Source organism: Sander vitreus, chromosome 1 (assembly GCF_031162955.1).
Source record: "Sander vitreus isolate 19-12246 chromosome 1, sanVit1, whole genome shotgun sequence".
In the NCBI taxonomy this organism is placed as follows: domain Eukaryota; kingdom Metazoa; phylum Chordata; class Actinopteri; order Perciformes; family Percidae; genus Sander; species Sander vitreus.
The window spans coordinates 7,967,780-7,986,244 of NC_135855.1; the positions used below are offsets into that span (position 1 = coordinate 7,967,780).

General features: G+C 40.6%; 1 protein-coding gene across 3 annotated transcripts in view; it reads left to right on the forward strand.

Moving 5' to 3' along the window:
• cemip (cell migration inducing hyaluronidase 1) overlaps positions 1 to 18,465 on the forward strand; it is a 269,100-nt gene that overhangs the window by 109,143 nt on the left and 141,492 nt on the right. For all 3 annotated transcript variants that reach the window (XM_078258989.1, XM_078258910.1, XM_078259067.1), the window contains one exon: positions 11,759 to 11,946. In XM_078258989.1, coding sequence (XP_078115115.1) covers positions 11,862 to 11,946 — 85 coding nt within the window. In that variant the 5' untranslated portion in view covers positions 11,759 to 11,861. The remainder of the gene's footprint in view (positions 1 to 11,758; positions 11,947 to 18,465) is intronic.

Here is an 18,465-nt window from a genome sequence, read left to right on the forward strand (position 1 = left end):
CTAAGTAAGCAACATAGACGCGTGAACACACGGAGAAGGTGAGTTGGAAGAAAGCTTGTCTAATATTTTTAATATTTACTCAAGAGAGTCCAGAACATTTGGTAATATAGACCATTTGTGGCTAAATTATTATCTGCTTTGCAACCACAAGCTTTGGCTCAGTTTGGCTGGCTTACGTTATCTGAAACTTATGGAAATGTTGGAGGGTATACTGTATTAATAGTCTTTTTAGTTACATTAAGACTACATTTATTAAAGCAGAGTACTCTGGATATTATTTCAATAATGTTTAATATCCTGTCAAAACATAGGCCTACATTAATCATGGCATTTTTCTGTTTCAAAGATGTCAAGGAAGAAGCAAAAGAATATTTTTTCGGCACCAAAGGGTAAGCCCCCTAAAAAGGTTGCCAGATCAGAGGAGAAGAGCATACAGGAGACAGTGGAAGAATCAGTGGACAAGACAGGGAAGAGGAAAGCTTTAAGTGGAGCAGCCACTTATAGGTGTACTTTCAAAAATGAGTGGTCAACCAAATGGCCATTTATCACCAAAGGCATTACCAGCTCCTATTACTGGTACTCTGTTTGCAGACATGAGAATTAATGTGCCGATCAAGGTGTGACTGATGTTGTTAAAAGCAAAGGGCATCAGGCCAAAGAACAGGCACTTAAGTCAGCAAGTGGGATTGCAAAGTTTTATGCTTCAGCTTCTGTTGGTGGCATAACAGAACAAGCGACCAAGGTACATGGTACATATAAAAACCAAAAGACTGGTGGTAATGTTGCACTGCCATTTATCAGATTCACCAAGTGTTATCATTTCTATTTGTGCTGGTTAATTATCAACAGTGGGTAAAGTTGGCTCAATGCTGTTTTAAGCCTCCAATGTCGCCTTCCAGGCAGCTAACCCTCACCTTAACCCTAAACATAACCATTGCCGCGCTGCCTGGATGGCAACGTTGGGGGCTAAAAACATGAAACACCGTAAAATTGAACTTCTAGCAAAAAGCATGAGGGGGGGGACCACTGCTGCAAATATTGGGATCGCTCCTTCCCTAACGCATGTAATCTCACTCCAAACTTTTGCTCAATCTTGAGAACCCTGAAAGTAGAAGGGGGCAGAAAACCTTAAAACAAGACTGTGTTTTGTTTTAAAGAGCAAACTACGCATTCTTCCAAGTTAAACAGTTAATTTAGTTATAAGACAGAACCTTGTTAAATTCATTACAATAGGGGTTTTGCATATTCTCACTCCCAGCGCGTCAAAAAGCTTGGTCAGGTGCCTTTGGCGTTTGTTACTGATGCAAAAAGTCCCCTTTAGCGTCTCTGATGCGGTGGGGCAACTAATTGGTGCTTGGTCGGGACTTTTGCCGTCACTTTTTGACGCTGTGGATCGGGACGTACATTTAACTGACACGCGGCGCAAGAACGAGACAGATAGATTTCTGAATAGATTGTGGGTGGGGTTACAAAATGTATGTTTCAGTGACACACGGGACAAGAACTGGACACAAACCCCGGTCTCCTGGGTGAAAGTGCTGTGTTGTTTGCCAAATTGAAAGCCAAAACAGAGAAAAAATTCATTTTAAAATTCATATGCAGTAGCAATGTGGCCTTAGACAGGGAGACCACCAGACACACACTCTGTATGTGGTTCACAAACAAACACAACCTTCTTTCTAGTTGACTGTCTCACAGACATAAGTCTTAAGAGAAAGTCTGCTGGTACTGCTGTGCTGGCACCTTTACCTCTTTAGCATTTAGCTTAGCGCAGCGCCATTGCAACGATCATGTTAACAGGCCTACTGAGAAATCACAAGCGTGGCTGCACGGCTTACTGCCTGGCTACCAATGCTGCACTAGAACTAGCTTAGAAACACTTTTTTTTTTCATTTCACCTTTATTTTTACAGGCAAGTCGTTAAAAACAGGTTCTTATTTACAATGGCGGCCACTTAGGGGACGGAAAGGAGGGCTAGGAAATAATGTACTTTAGACATGCATTCAATTGTAAAATGACATAAAGTAGAATTTAAAAATACAACACAGACAACAGTTAACATGTACATGGGTGAGTAAGAAAGGGCGAAACCATACTATGTTTAGCTGGGAAATTATGATGTGGAAAAGCAACAGCATATGTCGGTGAACAAGATGAGATTTAGGTTTTGATGGATGAAATGGAAATGAGTTTGTCCAGTTTAAGAATCTTTTGCAGAGCATTCCAGTTGCGAGCTGTGGCAGATTAAAAAGATGCAAGACCAGAGGCAGAGTTGGATTTGCGAATACTTAGTTGATTATGAAGTGAAGACCGGGTAATGTAAGTATTTAAATTTCCAGTGAAGCGGAAGTTGGAGCGTCTTTAGCTTCTGTACTGTGATCTATTTCCTAGTGAAATTGAATATTTGAGCGGTAAAATAAATACTTTGCATTTGATTGGATTGCTAAAAAATTGGGCAGGCTTAGAGTTTAGCTCAGTACTGAGGACCGTTGGCTCCACACAAACGTCCCTCACCTGTTGTTGCTGTCAGATCAGGAGTTGGATAAAGATGAAAGAAAACTTAACTGATTTTCACTGTGGCGCTGGCAGTAACGTTACATGCAGATTTATTGCGCCTCCGTCCATTCCGCCAGCTCACTCTGCCGCCGTCAACCAGCAGCAGCAACGTTTATCTGCATGTAGCGTGTAGCATGCCAATGCTGCTTTGGCACAGAGCCAGTAACATCAGCAAAGTTTTCCTCGATTGAATTAGACCTCAGCCACATTGTTAGCAGCTGCGACAGCGTGTGTCTGGAATAGTCTGTCTGTGTCTGTCTGCCTGTGTGTCAACGCTGTCATAACCACCAATCAACAAATCTGTAGTACTGATGTAGCGATGCTTGGTCAAGTGTCTTTGGTGTTTGCTGGTGACGCAAAAAGTCTCCTTTAGTGTCTCAGTCAGATGCAGTGGGGCTTTCAACTAATTTGAGCTTGATCGGGACTCACTTTTTGATGCTCTGGGTCCAGACCGATTTAGCGTCAGTTTTCAACGTGCAGGGCAACACCACTTAGTTAGGGTTAGGAAAAGATAGTGGGTGGAGTTACAAAATGCACATTTTAGCGACATACAGGACAAGAACGGGTTGCACTGACAGTGTACAATTAAGGAACCCCTCTTTCTAACAGAGAAAGGTAGCAAGCTATTCCTGCAGCGTATATTTGGTTAATGGTAATGGGCGAGGGACATAAATACTTGATAAAACATTTTCATTGGACATAAAATTTGTAAACGGCCACGAGTGCAGGATGAGTCATCAAACATTTAAAACCATTTCACATGAAGAGAACAGACAGTGATTATGATGGGAAAATAATCAATTTTAAACATATATTTAGCATAGAACAAGAGATAAATGAATGACAATTAACATAGGGAAAGAGGATTTACCCTGGGCATTTTTCACTTCATGGGGCCTTTAAGAAAGTCAAGACAGAACCAGTTTTTATCAATAATGCATGAATGCCTCCCTTAAGTGGCTCCTGCCTTTGTTCACGTTTGTGTGATCTGCGAGAATGCATTTGATCGGCAGATGAAACACTTAACATTCTTTTTGAACATGAGTATTTGGAAACTCTAGTGTCATTTGCACTCGTCTCCACCATACAGACTCAGCATTCACCTCATGAAAAGGTCAGGTATGGGCAATTCAAACAGTGTGGTAAAGGAGGGCTTTTTGTCATTGATAAATACAGAAAAAAACTTTGGCTTAAATCAAAAACATTCTTCCCAGCTGAAAAGCTCTTGGCATGAGTTTGGAATGGAACCTGTTAGTGTTGAAGTTAAATGCATCTGATCATCCACCACCCAAAGCTACACAGCTCCTTTCCTTCCGCCCTGCTTTAATGGGAATGTGCTGATTCTTGTCATGAATCCTTTATGAAATCCCCTCCTAGTGGGGGAACACATTTCTCTCATGCAGGGAACATCAATGGCTATGTTAAAATGCACACCAGTAATCCAGTGACAATGTAATTAAGGCAGTAATATGAGTAAGGTTGAGCCCATGTCAACAACATACTTTGATTAATACAGTTCTGCTCTGTAGTAAGCAAAACTGTATTCATTTGTTCGTATGAACTTAATCCAATCTAATTTTTTTCCACTGCATTTGACACAAACACGTGTAATCCAACTGCTTGATGATGCATTTCAAAGATGTTTCGCTGCTAGAGTGCTTCCCATGGGGTCTTCCATTGTTTCCTTCTATAGGCTTGTGCAGTACTAATGGCTATTTCCAGAGAGGCATGTCTCTATGTAAACTGATATGCTGAAAGTAGCAGCTGTGACATAAAGATCAGGTTTGCGATTGAATACTGCAAAGATACTATAACGTAGTGAGCAAGGGACATATTAATGTAGCTTAGAAATATTAATGGAGTAAACAACCCATCCATTTATCTATTAGTCCATCCAATTAGCCCATACATCCACATGTTGCAGTTACATACATCAGTAAACCCAATCTGACAATTGGCATCATGTTGGCACAACACAAATTGGATATCTGAAGTTTGTTCTTTTTCTTGTAGCATCACCTTGCAGGATGCTGCTGTTTGGTTGCCATACAGTACGGATGAGTATCCTAACTGTGTCCTATTTCATTCATTAATTAATTAGGAAACTGAGAAAATTAGCGTTTTTTTGTCTGTTTAGATTTTGTAGTTGGCAGCCATGTTTTCAATAGAAGAAACAATGATGCACAAGAATGTTTGAATGCCTCTTATCTTGTTTTTCACATTATAAACAGTAAGCTAGTGTGTTACAGTTTTACTACAACTTGGGTGGTCAGACAGTCACACAGGTGGGAAACAAACCCACAGTTAGACAAACTTATTTGGAAGAGAAAATGAAGGTCGACGATAAAATTATCACCCAAACTGTCCGTTATAAACATCCATCACAATTTACAGAGCCACCCCCCTGTTATTGCCGTACAGTTTTCCTAGTCATTGAGGGATTATGCTCATGCTAACACCCCATAATGAAACTGAAAGGCAGCATTCACCATATTTTCTATGGAGCGAAGTGGAGCAGAGTAATTATAGAATGCTGCCACTTACAGTCTCTGGTCTCAGGCGTCTACAGTCGTCTCAGTCTCAGTTTCAGTTTCTTCAGCCGAATATTGGGCATTTTGACAGGGTTTGGTTTCTGCCGAACCTTAGAATTTTTTTCCACTGAACCGAACCCTACACTTGCACTACGTGCATTACGCTTGTCGATGTAATGACGCCGCAATTTATTACGGGAAGGTGTTTACGTAGGTGGACCGTTCAATGCAGTAGGCTGTGAGAAATTGAAAATGGAACTCGTGAGTAAAAAAAGTGTTGTTTGGCAGTACTTTCAGTCAAAAGAAGGTGATTCAAGTCAAGCTACATGTTCAGATTGCAATGCTGATTTGTCTCGTGGTGGCAAGGATCCTAAACAATACACAACATTTCCGCTGTTAAAATATTTGCGTATTAACATCCGAAAGAATACGAGTTGTGCATGAAGGAATCTACAGACAGTAGCCAAAATGCAGCAACTTCAGGTACGGCAAAGGAAGGACAGTCACAGCTAAAAACTTGTGTTAACCAGACAGTGCCTCTCCTGGGCTGTCAGCCTCTCGGCAAATGAGTCGCCCTTCAATGGGAGCGGGGCGACTGAACGGCCAGTTGCTGCTCGTTAGCTAACGTTAGCTTTCTAATTTCACCCACCCAACATGCCTTCATCATACACTGGTTAGCGGAAATTTACCAAACAAAATTGTCACTCATCTGGCAATAACGATGTGCTTTCCTACGATGTGAAAAGAGTGTGTGAATTCAACATTAAGTTGTTACATTTAACTATTTAAGAGGCTGTGGACGTTGTTTACTTCATTAATGTGTTTACTGTGTTAATGGACTGAGGATGGGAGTAGGATTCGGTATTCGGTTTCGGATTCGGCAGAATCTTAACCAGTGGATTCGGTATTCGGCTGAACCCCAAAAATCTGAATTCGGTGCATCCCTACTGAAAACCAGACAGCAAAAATCTTTCTACAATCTCTAAATGGGATTATTGATAAAAAAAAATGATTGTGAAAATACTCTTTGTTGTCCTGGAGACTTACTGCAGGACCCAAACTGCTCTCCACCACCGAAGATTAGAAAGAAGATTAAATAAACACAGTGATTTATATATGGCAATTTCATTTATTGACTCTGCAGTAACTGCGACAACCACAATTCACATATTTGCTGAAACAGACACTTTGCCAGCAAGAGTACAATTGAGTCTTTCATTTTCTTTTGTTGGCGATGCAGCTCAGGGATTAATCTGCTGATCGACCACATAATCATATGATTCATATTAATATGCAGAGGAGGTTACCTGGGAGAAATGTTTACCAGTGATTACTATACAACTGTGACCCGTGAGTGTGCACATACTGTACATGTACATATATACACACAGCCAGATCAGCTGCAGGAGCATATGCACACACTTGCATTAATAGATAACATACATCTAGACAGAGATGGAAGTGTGCAAGACTTATAGAGTCGAGGGACAGGCAGCATTAGCAGCATAATGTCGAGCAAACAAACTAAATGAAAGATACTGTGTAAGGCTGTGTCTGGCTCATTTAAGGGTAACTTCGTTTTTTTCAACCTTATTTTCCTATGTTTTTGTGTCTAAGTGACTGATGGGAAAAACAATCTTTGACATTGGTCCAGTATTAAGCAAGAACGCTGCAGTCAGCAGCGGCAAAACAAGCTACAATGTAAGTTATTGGGCAATTGCGCACCTTCAATTTCCATCCACTTAAAGTTCTGTTTTTTGCCGCTGACAGGCTCAGATTAATATTCTACTGTGTTTGACAACATTATGGAAAGGATCCCTACAGAGATAGACCTTTTTGTTAAAGAGTAAGATCCTTTTTGTTTAACATGACTGCTATTATTATCTATTCTCTATACTTAACAGTGCATTTATGTATTCATCATTTATTGAATTTTTAATGAAACTGAAAAATTGCTATCGGCAAACCCACCAGACTCCATTTTATCATCGTAAAAGACACTTCATTCAAAGTCGTCAGAAAAAAATTTAAACTATCAAAAGCTGTCTTGATTTGTCTCTCCACTGTTCCAACAAACACCACTCTGGTTTGGTTGAAATAAAACCTTAAATCTGTCTCTGTAGAGATATTTTCCATAATGTTGTCAGACACTTAAAATAATAATCTGAGCCTGTCAGTGGCAAAAACAGAACTTTAAGTGGACAGAACATTTGTTAAATAGCAGAAATATTCAACAGGGGGTCTATGACTCCTAAGGGGTCCTCAGAGTTAATGCAATGGGGTCGCCAAAGTTTCTTTCTTCTTTCTTTTTTTCAAAAATTAAAATATGTCTGAAATTTTCATAGTGAAGATAAATTGGCCTATTTGCGGAAAAAAAAACAAAAAAACATTTAATTTACACATTGAAGATAAGCTTACAATAGGTAAGGTAGCCACTATGGTAACCTAACAGTTAAAGGTCCTATTACATGCTGCTTTTTGGATGCTTTTATATAGGCCTTAGTGGTCCCTTAATACTGTATGTCTCTTTCCCGAAATTCAGCCTTCGTGCAGAATTACAGCCACTAGTGCCAGTCCCACAATGAGCTTTCCTTAGGACGTGCCATTTCTGTGTCTGTAGCTTTAAATGCTATTGAGGAGGAGAGAGGCGGGGCAAGGTGGAGGGTGGGGGTGTGGCCTTGACCAACTGCCATGCTTCGCTTGTTTGCAAGCCATGATGTCTCTCTTTTTCTCATGGGCGGGAAAAGCAGAGAAAGGGGAGGTAACTTTTCCCCTTATGACATCATAAAGGGAAGATTCCAGATTGGCCGATCTGAGCTTTCATTTTCTCAAAGGCAGAGCAGGATACCCAGGGTGTGGTTTACACCTATTGCCATTTCTAGCCACTGGGGGACCATAGGTAGGCTGGGGGAACTCATATTAATGTTAAAAAACCTCATAAAGTGAAATTTTCATGCCATGAGACCTTTAAGGATTCACCGCCATTCATTTTCATCCATCCGGCCCAGTTTAATGCAAATTAATTTCATACTGAACATGTAGTAGGCGGTTCATACTCCATCTCTCTTTTAGCTAAAGGGTCCATGGCCTTAAATAGTTGAAGACCCCTGTCCTATGTTACATTGCAGCCTGGTTGGCAGCTGTCGGTTACAGTTCTTGGTCAATATTGGACCAATTCAAACAATTTTCCAGGGTCCAGCTTAAAAAAAAAACTAAATGAGCCTTTAAGACAGCACTAATGTGAACAGTGTGTCTACATGCAGGCATAGTACAGCTGAGCGCACAGACAAACTCACACTAACTCTGTCAGCAGTAGTCAAACAGTGAGCTAATTGCATGATAAAATATAAAAAAATGATGATTAATTATTATCGCGTTTCCTTTATGCCCACAGCATCTTACTGAGCTCTCTACATTGCAGCTAATTAAATATAATCAAGATTAGGCCTGTTTTGTGGAGGTCATGCAATGGTTGGAGAATCTTCACAAGGCAGATTCTCCCGCTACCTTTTGCTGAATTCATTTGCAGTAAACATTGTTCAGTCATTAAATGAGTAATTAATAATTACTAAATGGCATGGCATGCTTTACAGATTTTTATTTTTTTATGGAGCTGCAGTCAGGAAGAACGGCTGCAACTTGGCAGTGAGACTTTAACATTGTGATAATACCATATCGTGGGGCCTCCAGTGATTCCCACCCCTAATTGCTACAAATGTAAGATGGTATTACAAATGAATATGGAAAAGCAGACATTTCCAAAATGCAGTATCAATAACTTTATGCAATTTTTACTAAAGGCTGACAAGCACTTTTTTCATGAAAATGGCTCTTTTTCTGAATGATTTTACTGATGATGATGCTGTGATATTCCTAGAGCAGAACTCCTAAGCTCACAATAGATTGACAGACTTTTTTATTTTTCAGCAATTATTTTGTAGGGGTGCTGAGATCAAGTTCAGGGTGGCTTCAGCTTTTGGACAATGGAGAACAATGTGACGTAGAGTATATGTGTTGTGTTTGTTAAACTGCAGATGCACATACTGTACACTTGTTCTGTTTGTTTATTTGTCCAAAAATGTCTGAAGATCACAGTGTTTCCTATGCACAGTGCAGTGTGTAGAAGTGTTATCGAAGTAGCACAGGACATGTGTGACAACTGGTAGTGGTTGTTTTGGGAAGCCTTGGAAAAGCTTCAACCTCCTCAGAGCCTGGTGCATGGCTGCAGGGCTGCAGTCAACACCACCTAGTGTTACGTGTTGAGTCAGATCCATTCAGTAGTCTTCATCCTGTTATCTTACTGCTGCTCACACTAGCTATTTTTCCATCCACTTGACAATCAAATTAACTGAAGTTTGCTAAAAACATTCATGCGAATAAAGCCGGTGAAAGGGTGTTTCCATCCAATGGCTTTAAAGCAAATAAAAACCTGTGCGTAATGATATCACATGCTGTTTTGCGGTCAAATTGGTATATGGATTAGATTTGAGGCAGTTTTAAGGCGTTTTCATTCATTTTCGCACCGAATCGCACAACATTCAAACTAACATTTGCGGACAAAGTTTGCTAGCCAAGATGGATCGTGCCGTCTACCTACAAATGATTAATACTGGACAAGTTGTAACAATGCTTATGTGTCAGCTGATAGCGACATGTCAAGCTTTAATAAGACAACAACAATGCTATTATAACATGGCTATGATGATGCAGATGCACGTAAATGCCAAACAACGATTTTTGCTATCTAAAATAGCTCTTTATTTTTCGCTCGTAAATTAAATTTAAAAAGGCTCTCGTCTCCTCGTCTGTCCACTTATATCCGTCTTTGTTGACACCCACCATGTCTGCAAAGAAAGCGGAAATACGTGGTGGAAATGACCTAAGACTTCTTCTTCTTTGTTTTATGGCTGGTTACAACCAAAAAATGATCTAAAACATATTCGCAATTCATTATTTATTTGGTAAATAATGTTTTCATCAGTGTTTATCACATTTATCACGTTTACCGATTATGAGAAAATCCGATAAGATCCAACGTACAAATTTTGTGTCCATATTCATGAAATTCAATCAAATTTTACGTGTGTGCACATACATATGTATACACACACATCCAGATCTACTGCAGAGCATATGCACACACTTGCATTAATAGACATCTAGACAGAGATGAATGTGTGCCGGCAAGACTTAAAGAGTAGAAGGACAGGCAGCATTAGCAGCATAACGTCGAGCAAACAAACTGAATGAAAGATACTGTGTAAGGTTGTGTCTGGCTCATTAAAGGGTAACTTTGATTTTTCAACCTGGACCCTATTTTCCTATGTTTTTGTGTCTATGCAACTAATGGGAACAACAATCTTTGAAATTGGTCCAGTATTAAGCATGACCACTGCAGTCGACAGCAGTGAAACAAGTTGTAATGTAAATTTAGAAGGCAATTGTGCACCTTCAATTTCCGTCCACTAAAAGTGCTGTTTGTGCCACTGACAGGCTTAGATTTGTAAGTGTCTGACAACATTATGGAAATGATCCCTACAGAGACATACAATGACCTAAAAGGTAATAGCAATTCATTATTTATTTGGCAAATAACGTTTTCCATCAACATTTATCACATAAGCCGTTTACCGATTACAAGAAAATCTGATGAGATTGAACGTACAAACTTTGTGTCCATATTCATAAAATTCAATCAAATTTTACTGTTTCCATAAGGCATTTGTCATTTGATATCACTTAATTCACTTGAAATGTGTGGATGGAAACACAGCGAGTGATGCTGTTAACATCTTTTGCTAAAGTTGTGGTTACAACTCAAAATAAAATAACTTTACAAAGGAAATACTCATGTTCAGTGTTACAAGCTAAATATGAAAGTGTAATACCTTTCCACACATTAGTGCATATACAGTGGGTACACATCTAGGATGACCATGATCTGTTGTTACTGTACATGGCAAAGACCAACTATGGAAGATTAACCTTAGTTGTGCAGAACAGTGACTGACAACAGAGCTGCCTCTCCAGTATGCTAAGAGACTGGGAAATAAAGTTAAAGAAAAGCTAACTTGACTTGGTTATGACCAAAGACTGTAACTGACTGAACTTTGAGAACTTTCAGCAGCGAGGGGTAAAATCAGAGCAGGACTCAAGTAGAGCTTTAACCATTAGTCGACTAATCGGTCCATAGAAAAATAATCGCCAACTATTTTGATAATTGATTAATCGTTCAATTTTCATGCAAAAATGGCCGAAAATGTCTCTCAAATATGGATATTTCCTGCTGTTTTCTGCTTTATATAATATTAAACTGAATATCTTTGGGTTTTGGACATTTAAAGACATCACCTTGGACTTTAAGAAACTGGGATGGACATTTTTCACAATTTTCTGACATTTTATAAATGATTAATCGACGAATCAAGAAAATAATCAGCAGATTAATCGACAATGAAAGTAATCATTAGTTGCAGTCCTAGGTTCAAGGCAACACTGTTCACCATCTGCACTGTGTCCATAGAAAAATAGCTCAAAGTTTCTGCTGTCAATTAAAGCTGGTGTATTGAAAGACTAGTAATGTGACAGTCCTCCTACCATGCTATACTCCAGGGAGTCCCCTATTTGTACATGTCTTGCTGAGCCTTCTGCATTTCAATGTGATTTCCTAGGTGCCTTTGGTGGCCTCCCACTGTGAACTCGGCATACCCACCGTGGAATCCCGTCTGACGCCCATTGGGAGGTCTGAAGCAACCTTTGAAGGTCTCAGGTGAGATGTTGGTCCGCAGCGGGCTGAGAGAGATGAAGACATGTGCCACCATGTTTCTGGCAGTTCTGCTGCTCCCCAGCATCCAAGCAGGTCAGTTACGGACATGTTTCTTTTTATCTTTACCAGTCGTGACAGTGTGTGTGTGTGTGTGTGTGTGTGTGTGTGTGTGTTAGCATGGCAAGCTGTGGTTCTGGAGAAAGCTACTTTGGCGGGAACTACCATAGAAGAGGATTTGAGTACTTTGCCAGGTGTTTATATGTCTGTCTGTCTGTCTGTCTGTGGTCTCGCATTGCCAGCTCTATCTCCACCATGCTGTGGAGTAAGGTCTGGCTACACCACACATACATTCTGGTATAGGAGAAAAAACACTCTGCGTTGTATGCATTTCTTTAAACCAATCACAATCGTCTTGGGCGGCGCTAAGCTCCGGGCGCAGGGACGGTGGCACTACAATGTAGTCTCGGGAAGGAACTTGTTTTGGTGACCCACAAAAGAAAACGCCACATACAATGTTAAATGAAGTTAATTGTTCACGCAATACAGTAACATGAGCTATTTAGATTAGCTGGATACATGGTTAAACCTCATTAGCTCTTACTAGTGTATCTCTGTGTGTACTTATGATGATTGGTTTGAAGAAATGCCAATAAACCAGAGCACGTTTTTCTCCCATCCTGAATTGCTGTGGGGACTCGCCAGACTCTCCTCCGCAGCACTGTGGAAGAAGGTCTGGCAAAGCAAGACTTATGCTACTCTATTTTGACGTGGGCCAAAATGGTGGTACTTAGAGAGCCTAATATTTGCTGAAGTGGTACGTGGTGTAAAAAGTTTGAGAACCACTGCTCTAAAGTGTAGTCTGTTATACATGCGACTGAGTCAGTGATAAGATAGCACTACCTTTAGCAGACCACTGAACTTCTCTCTGCTCTGCAGTCAGCTCTCTGTTGCCTTTATCACTTTATCCTGACTGGTTACATTGTGTGTGACTCATCACTGTACATTATGTCAGTCCCTGAGACACTGAATGCAGCATGGCGTGATGCTGAAGCCATAGCCCTGCAGCCTTCACACAAATTCTTTTAGCTACAGTACCCATAGCTATGCTCATGTGTGTGATATTCTATTGGTAACGGATAAGGAATTATAAATAACCTGGTAATAAAGGGTTGGTTTGCCAATAACCATGTATCATGGAGCAAAGCTAAGACCTTGCGAGAGAAAGAACAAATCATTTTGATGTGGTAATTCTTCCATCGTCGCCTCGCAATGCTTTCAAGACACCAAACTGGTTTGATACCGATATACACCCTTGAGCTTATGTATGAGATGCACCAGGCTTTCAACTGTTAACCCATTGGTGGTTTGTGTCTTTTGCATCATTTTAGTTATGTTACAAATGTACTTCTTTTAACCCCAATCACAATCTTTCCCTAAACCTAACTAAGAAGAAGACAATCATGACCAGTGAAGACGAGTCTTAAAATGTAAGTGCAACGTAACAACGTACCTGTCATGGTGGTTGTTGCCGAGAAAGTCAACCGATGTAGCCCGCCCCCCGGCTGCTCCTCTGGTCAGTAAAGTTAGCAGTTAGCGTGTGTTAGCATGGCGGCGTTAGCCAGCACCAATCGGTATAACTTCACCGGCTGTGTGTGTCAATGTTTTGCCAGTAACTAACGCGAGTAACGTTACTCTATATTAATTTAACGAGAGTACTCGAATGTTTAAATTACTTAAAATGCAATACCCAACTAACGTTGGTATACGTTAAAAGTGAAGCTAGATGCTTACCTGTTCAGAAGGAAATTAGCCAACTCGGTATCGGTCTTAAAGTCCTTTTGGTCTCTAAGCTGTCTCCATCTTTCAAATGCATCTCCAATATTTACCCGTGTTTTATTACGCCTCTGGTCATGCAACTGTTTAGAAACATGGCGAGATTTTTTAGGTTGTGTAGAAGCCATCTCTGTTGACCCCGTTCGTTTGTATGCTGCGTCCATGGCTGTACTACAGCAGTAGCGTGCTGAATAAAACTACGTTTCTACAGGTATATCTGGCAACCTGGCCTGGCTGTCAAACTGGGCAGTTGATAACAACACATAGGCCAAAACATAAACATAAATTCCGTCACGGAATGTAAATTTCAAAAAGAAAAAATACTGACATTAGCATTGTTGTCAGAAAAGATAGTATTTCAGCTTAACATGTTTCCTTAATATCTGATGAGGCATTGGTGTCATTTTTGGATTTATTACAGTACATATATTACATATTGGACCTTTAAGTTAGCAGAGTACTAAACAGGAAGTAGTGGGCTCGGCCGGCAGAGGTCTCTAGTGCGCCTGCTCTATGGGCCCTGTGGTGGGGAAGTAGTGCTGATCATCCGGGGTATATTATACATGGAAATTAAACTTTTTTGGCCTCATGCGCCACTGAGCAACTCTCATAGGAATAAAGGGCTCCGCCTTGAATGCTATATTCAGGTTTTATTATCCCTGAGGTGTACCCAGTGCAGTGATAAGTGACGCAAATGGCAAAGCTTGAGTATGTGACGAGTTGGGATGAGAGTGTGTGGCAGTGCAGAAACACAGCAACAGTGACCAACAGAACCAATGCTCCAACACAATTAGTTTGCCCAACCTTTTGTCTGACCATGCAAGAACTCTAAAGTGTTTATAGTTGTTTTGAACAGCCACACACAACATATGAATGTTGGATGGTTGGTTTGAGAAACTTGCAGAAATGGTCATACACTGATTTGCTTTGGAATTAAATTGAATCATCTGTTATCTGGAAACTGGGACATTCAAAGCGAAACAGCAAAATAATACATCAAAGACTAATGATAAAAGCAAATAAGGATGATAGTGGATATAGAGACAGTCCTCATAGTCAGACACATTAAGTAAGAAATATGTAAATGGTTATGTGCATACTGTGTGAAAAATATAAGCACTACGCAGGCTGCAGCACATTAGCAAATGTGTTGTTAAGATGGATTTATTTTGTTGTGACAGTTCCATCAGTTCATTTCCTCTCCATTTCACTCAAGCTTCACCACAGTGTACTTGCAGAAACACATTTTGCCTGAACACAAATACAGCACTGCTCAGACTTCCAATTTCAAATCTTAATGTTGCAAAGCCTTTCTTTCTTTCTTTCTTTCTTTCTTTCTTTCTTTCTTTCTTTCTTTCTTTCTTTCTTTCTTTCTTTCCTTTTTGCTTTTTGCCTTAGAATGGGTGACCAAGAATGCATGACTTTGATTGTAAATACACTGCATGTTTAATAGAGAGAGATGTGTTCCATTGTTCACCGATTTCGAATAATTAATACATTTTTGTGATCTTAGCAGGCATCTAAAAACTTTCTTCATATACTGTCTTTAAAAACAGAGTTTACAAAGTGCTTTGACAAACAAAGCAAGCCAAAAGCAGGATATCCAGAGGTCGATATAACAACAGAGAGCTAAACACTAGGGCCAAACAATAGAAAGACAAAATTTGGGTGAGTAAAAACAAGAAGACAAAAGATGCAACACATAGAAGAAAGACAAAATGAAAAACAATAAAAATGTGACAAATTAAAATATGCAAATAAAAAGGGTAAAAGCAAAAAAATCTATACGTATATAAATAAATATGTATACATAAAGAGCAATAAAAAGAGCAATAAAAGAGACTTCACATGAAAGCAAATCTATAAAAATGGGTTTTAAGAAGCATTTACATATAAGTAATAGAGTTTACTGATTCTTCCTCAGGCAGGTTGTAACAAAGTTGAGGGGCCCTGATGGCAAAACACGGTCACCGTTAGATTCAAGTCCGACTTTGGAACGGCCAAAATGGCCCCACCTGAGGATCTAAGGCTGCCAACTGGCTCATATGGGGTCAGCATCTCCACTATGTAGCTTGTAGATCTGATAGATATGTAGATCTGAAATCTTAAAATCAATTCTAAATCAAACAGGGAGCCAATGGAGAGAAGCCAGAGCCAGGAATTGGGTGAAGTGATGTCTGTTAAAACTAGTGAGAAGACAAACTGCTGCATTCTGAACTAGTTGGAGGCGAGAGAATGACCTTTGGTTAATGACAGAAAGGAGGGAGTTACAGTAGTCAAGTCGTGAGAAGATAAAGCATGAGTGACTTTTACCAGGTTAGAGTTTAAAAGCATGTGTTTGATTCTGAGGATAGTTCTTATTTTAAGGAAACGTTTTGATGTGTGGTTGAAAGGTTAGATCTGAATCAAATACTACCCCCAAACTTCTGGCAGTGAGCTTCACATTGGCAGACAGGACAGCATTATTTTGGATTCTGAGTTATTAAGTTGAAGAAAGTTTTGCGCCATCCAACAGTTGACATCTAAAACTCCAGCTAGGCTTTCTGGGTCATCAGGTCTTGGAGGAAGGTATATCTGTTGTGTGTTGTCTGCGTAGTAAAAAGAGACGTCATACTGACGGTTTGGCCAAGTGGCAGCATGTAGATATTAATATAATATTAATATCGGGCCTAAAATTGTATCTTGTGGAACACCACAGGTAATGTGAGTGGTAGAGGATGAGTAATTACTAGGGCTGTCAAACGATTAATTTTTTTTAATCACGATTAATCGCTGAAGTTCTATAGTTAATCGCGATTAATCGCATATTTTATCACATGATTAAAATTCTATTATTTTGCATTTCAGAACAGTTTTTAAGTACATATTAACAATCAAAAGCATTTTTTACCAGTGTATCTTGATTGGGAAAAAATGAATGCAAAGAAAGTTACTTTATTAACTTGATTTTAAGATTTGTAATTATTTATTTACTGTAAACAAAAGAAAAATGTGTGAATCTGTCATTATTGCACAATTCCTCCAAGTACCTAAAAACTAAAAATCCCTATCCTTACTAGAGTCAATATAGTGTTTAGTAACTCCTAAATAATGTTGATTACTCACTGACGTCCAGTGGTCACCGGTTAATGAGCAGCTCATTTCTGCACAAGTCCGTATTAACGCAGCCCATCTCCGCTCTTACCCGGCGACAGAGAAACAGGCTGGATAGTCCGATACACTGTTGTTTCCACAACAACAAAAACACAGCAATCTCTGAACTCGCGTTGGGAGTTTCGTTGAAGTTGGACGTAGTCCAGTTTTTGTCTAATGAGCGGACACTTGCAAGCAGGATTGATGGAACAGGTGGCCAGCTAGCGTTAGCTTTCCACCTAGCTAGGCTATACTCCAGCCCCCATTGGCGTTTCACCGCTGAGGATGTCCCCCCGTGATCGCCCGCTCCGGCCGCTGCCCGCTCCGGCCGCTGCCCGCTCTGGCCGCTGCAGCTGCTCGCTCCGGCCGCCGCAGCTGCTGCTGCCCGACCCGACCACCGCTGCTGCCTGCTCCGGTCACCGCTGCTGCCCGCTCCAACCACCGCTGCTGCCCACTCCGGCCACCGCTGCAGCCCGCTCCAGCCACCGCTGGTGCCCGCTCCAATCATCGCTGCTGCCCGCTGGTCAAACTAACCTATACGGCAGGCCACAGCAACCTCTTATTTCCGAACATTCATCTCTCCGAGGGCCGGTGGTTAGCATCACGTTAACTGTACTACTATGCTTAGCTCCGTAGGTGGTAGCTCAAGCTTGACGTGCTTCGGTGATATTTTAATTCGGCTTCACACAATGTGCATATGGCTTTCGACTTGTCTACGAGCCATCCGGGAGTTTTGGAAAATAAAAAGCGCATTCAGGATTCCATTGCTGCTGTCTTTCTCCATCATGCCTGGAGCCAGGCCTGCACCCTGCAGCAGCAGGATGTGTTACGAGGAAGTGGCAGCTTGATGATAAGTAACAGTGCTGCAAAGGGTGAAAATAGTAGCCTATTAGGCACGACGCAAAGCCAAGTGAAGTGTAAAATAAATTAATAAATGCCGGCATGCAATTAATGCGATTAAAAAAAATGAATCGCGTCGCGTCGACCCTTAATCGCATCACGATTAACGCGTTAGCGCTGATAGCCCTAGTAATTACCTATGGTGACTGAGGAGGTTCTTTCTAAAAGGTAAGAATAAAACATAATAATAATAATAATAATAATAATAAGAATCAAAAGTGAGGTGTCCTTGATGCCAACCCAGGATTCAAGAAAGTCAATTAAAATGGTGCTAGATCATGCTGAACTTGGAGTTGCGGCCCAGAGCAGAGGTTGAAGATGCAAGATGCAGAAGCAACAGGCTGAACTGGAAAATCAACAGCACTGTTGTTTACAAGAAGGGGACGAGCAGACTCTATTTTCTGAGGAAGCTGAGATCCTTCAACGTGTGCAGCAGAATGTTGGAGATGTTCTACCAGTCTGTTGTGGCCAGCACTCTGTTCCCCCCACCCATCTGCTGGGGCAGCACCAGAGCCAGTGACACAAACAGACTAAACAAACTGATCAGGAAGGCTGGCTCCGTTAATAGCTGCAAACAGGAGACACTTGAGGCTGTGTCGGAGAACAAACTGTTATCTATCATGGATAACCCTGACCAACCTCTCCACCCCACACTGGTACAATAGAGGAGCACCTTCTCTTAGAGGCTATGACAGCTTCGATGTTGCAATGACCGCTAAAACTTTGTAAGACTTCATCACTGTTAGA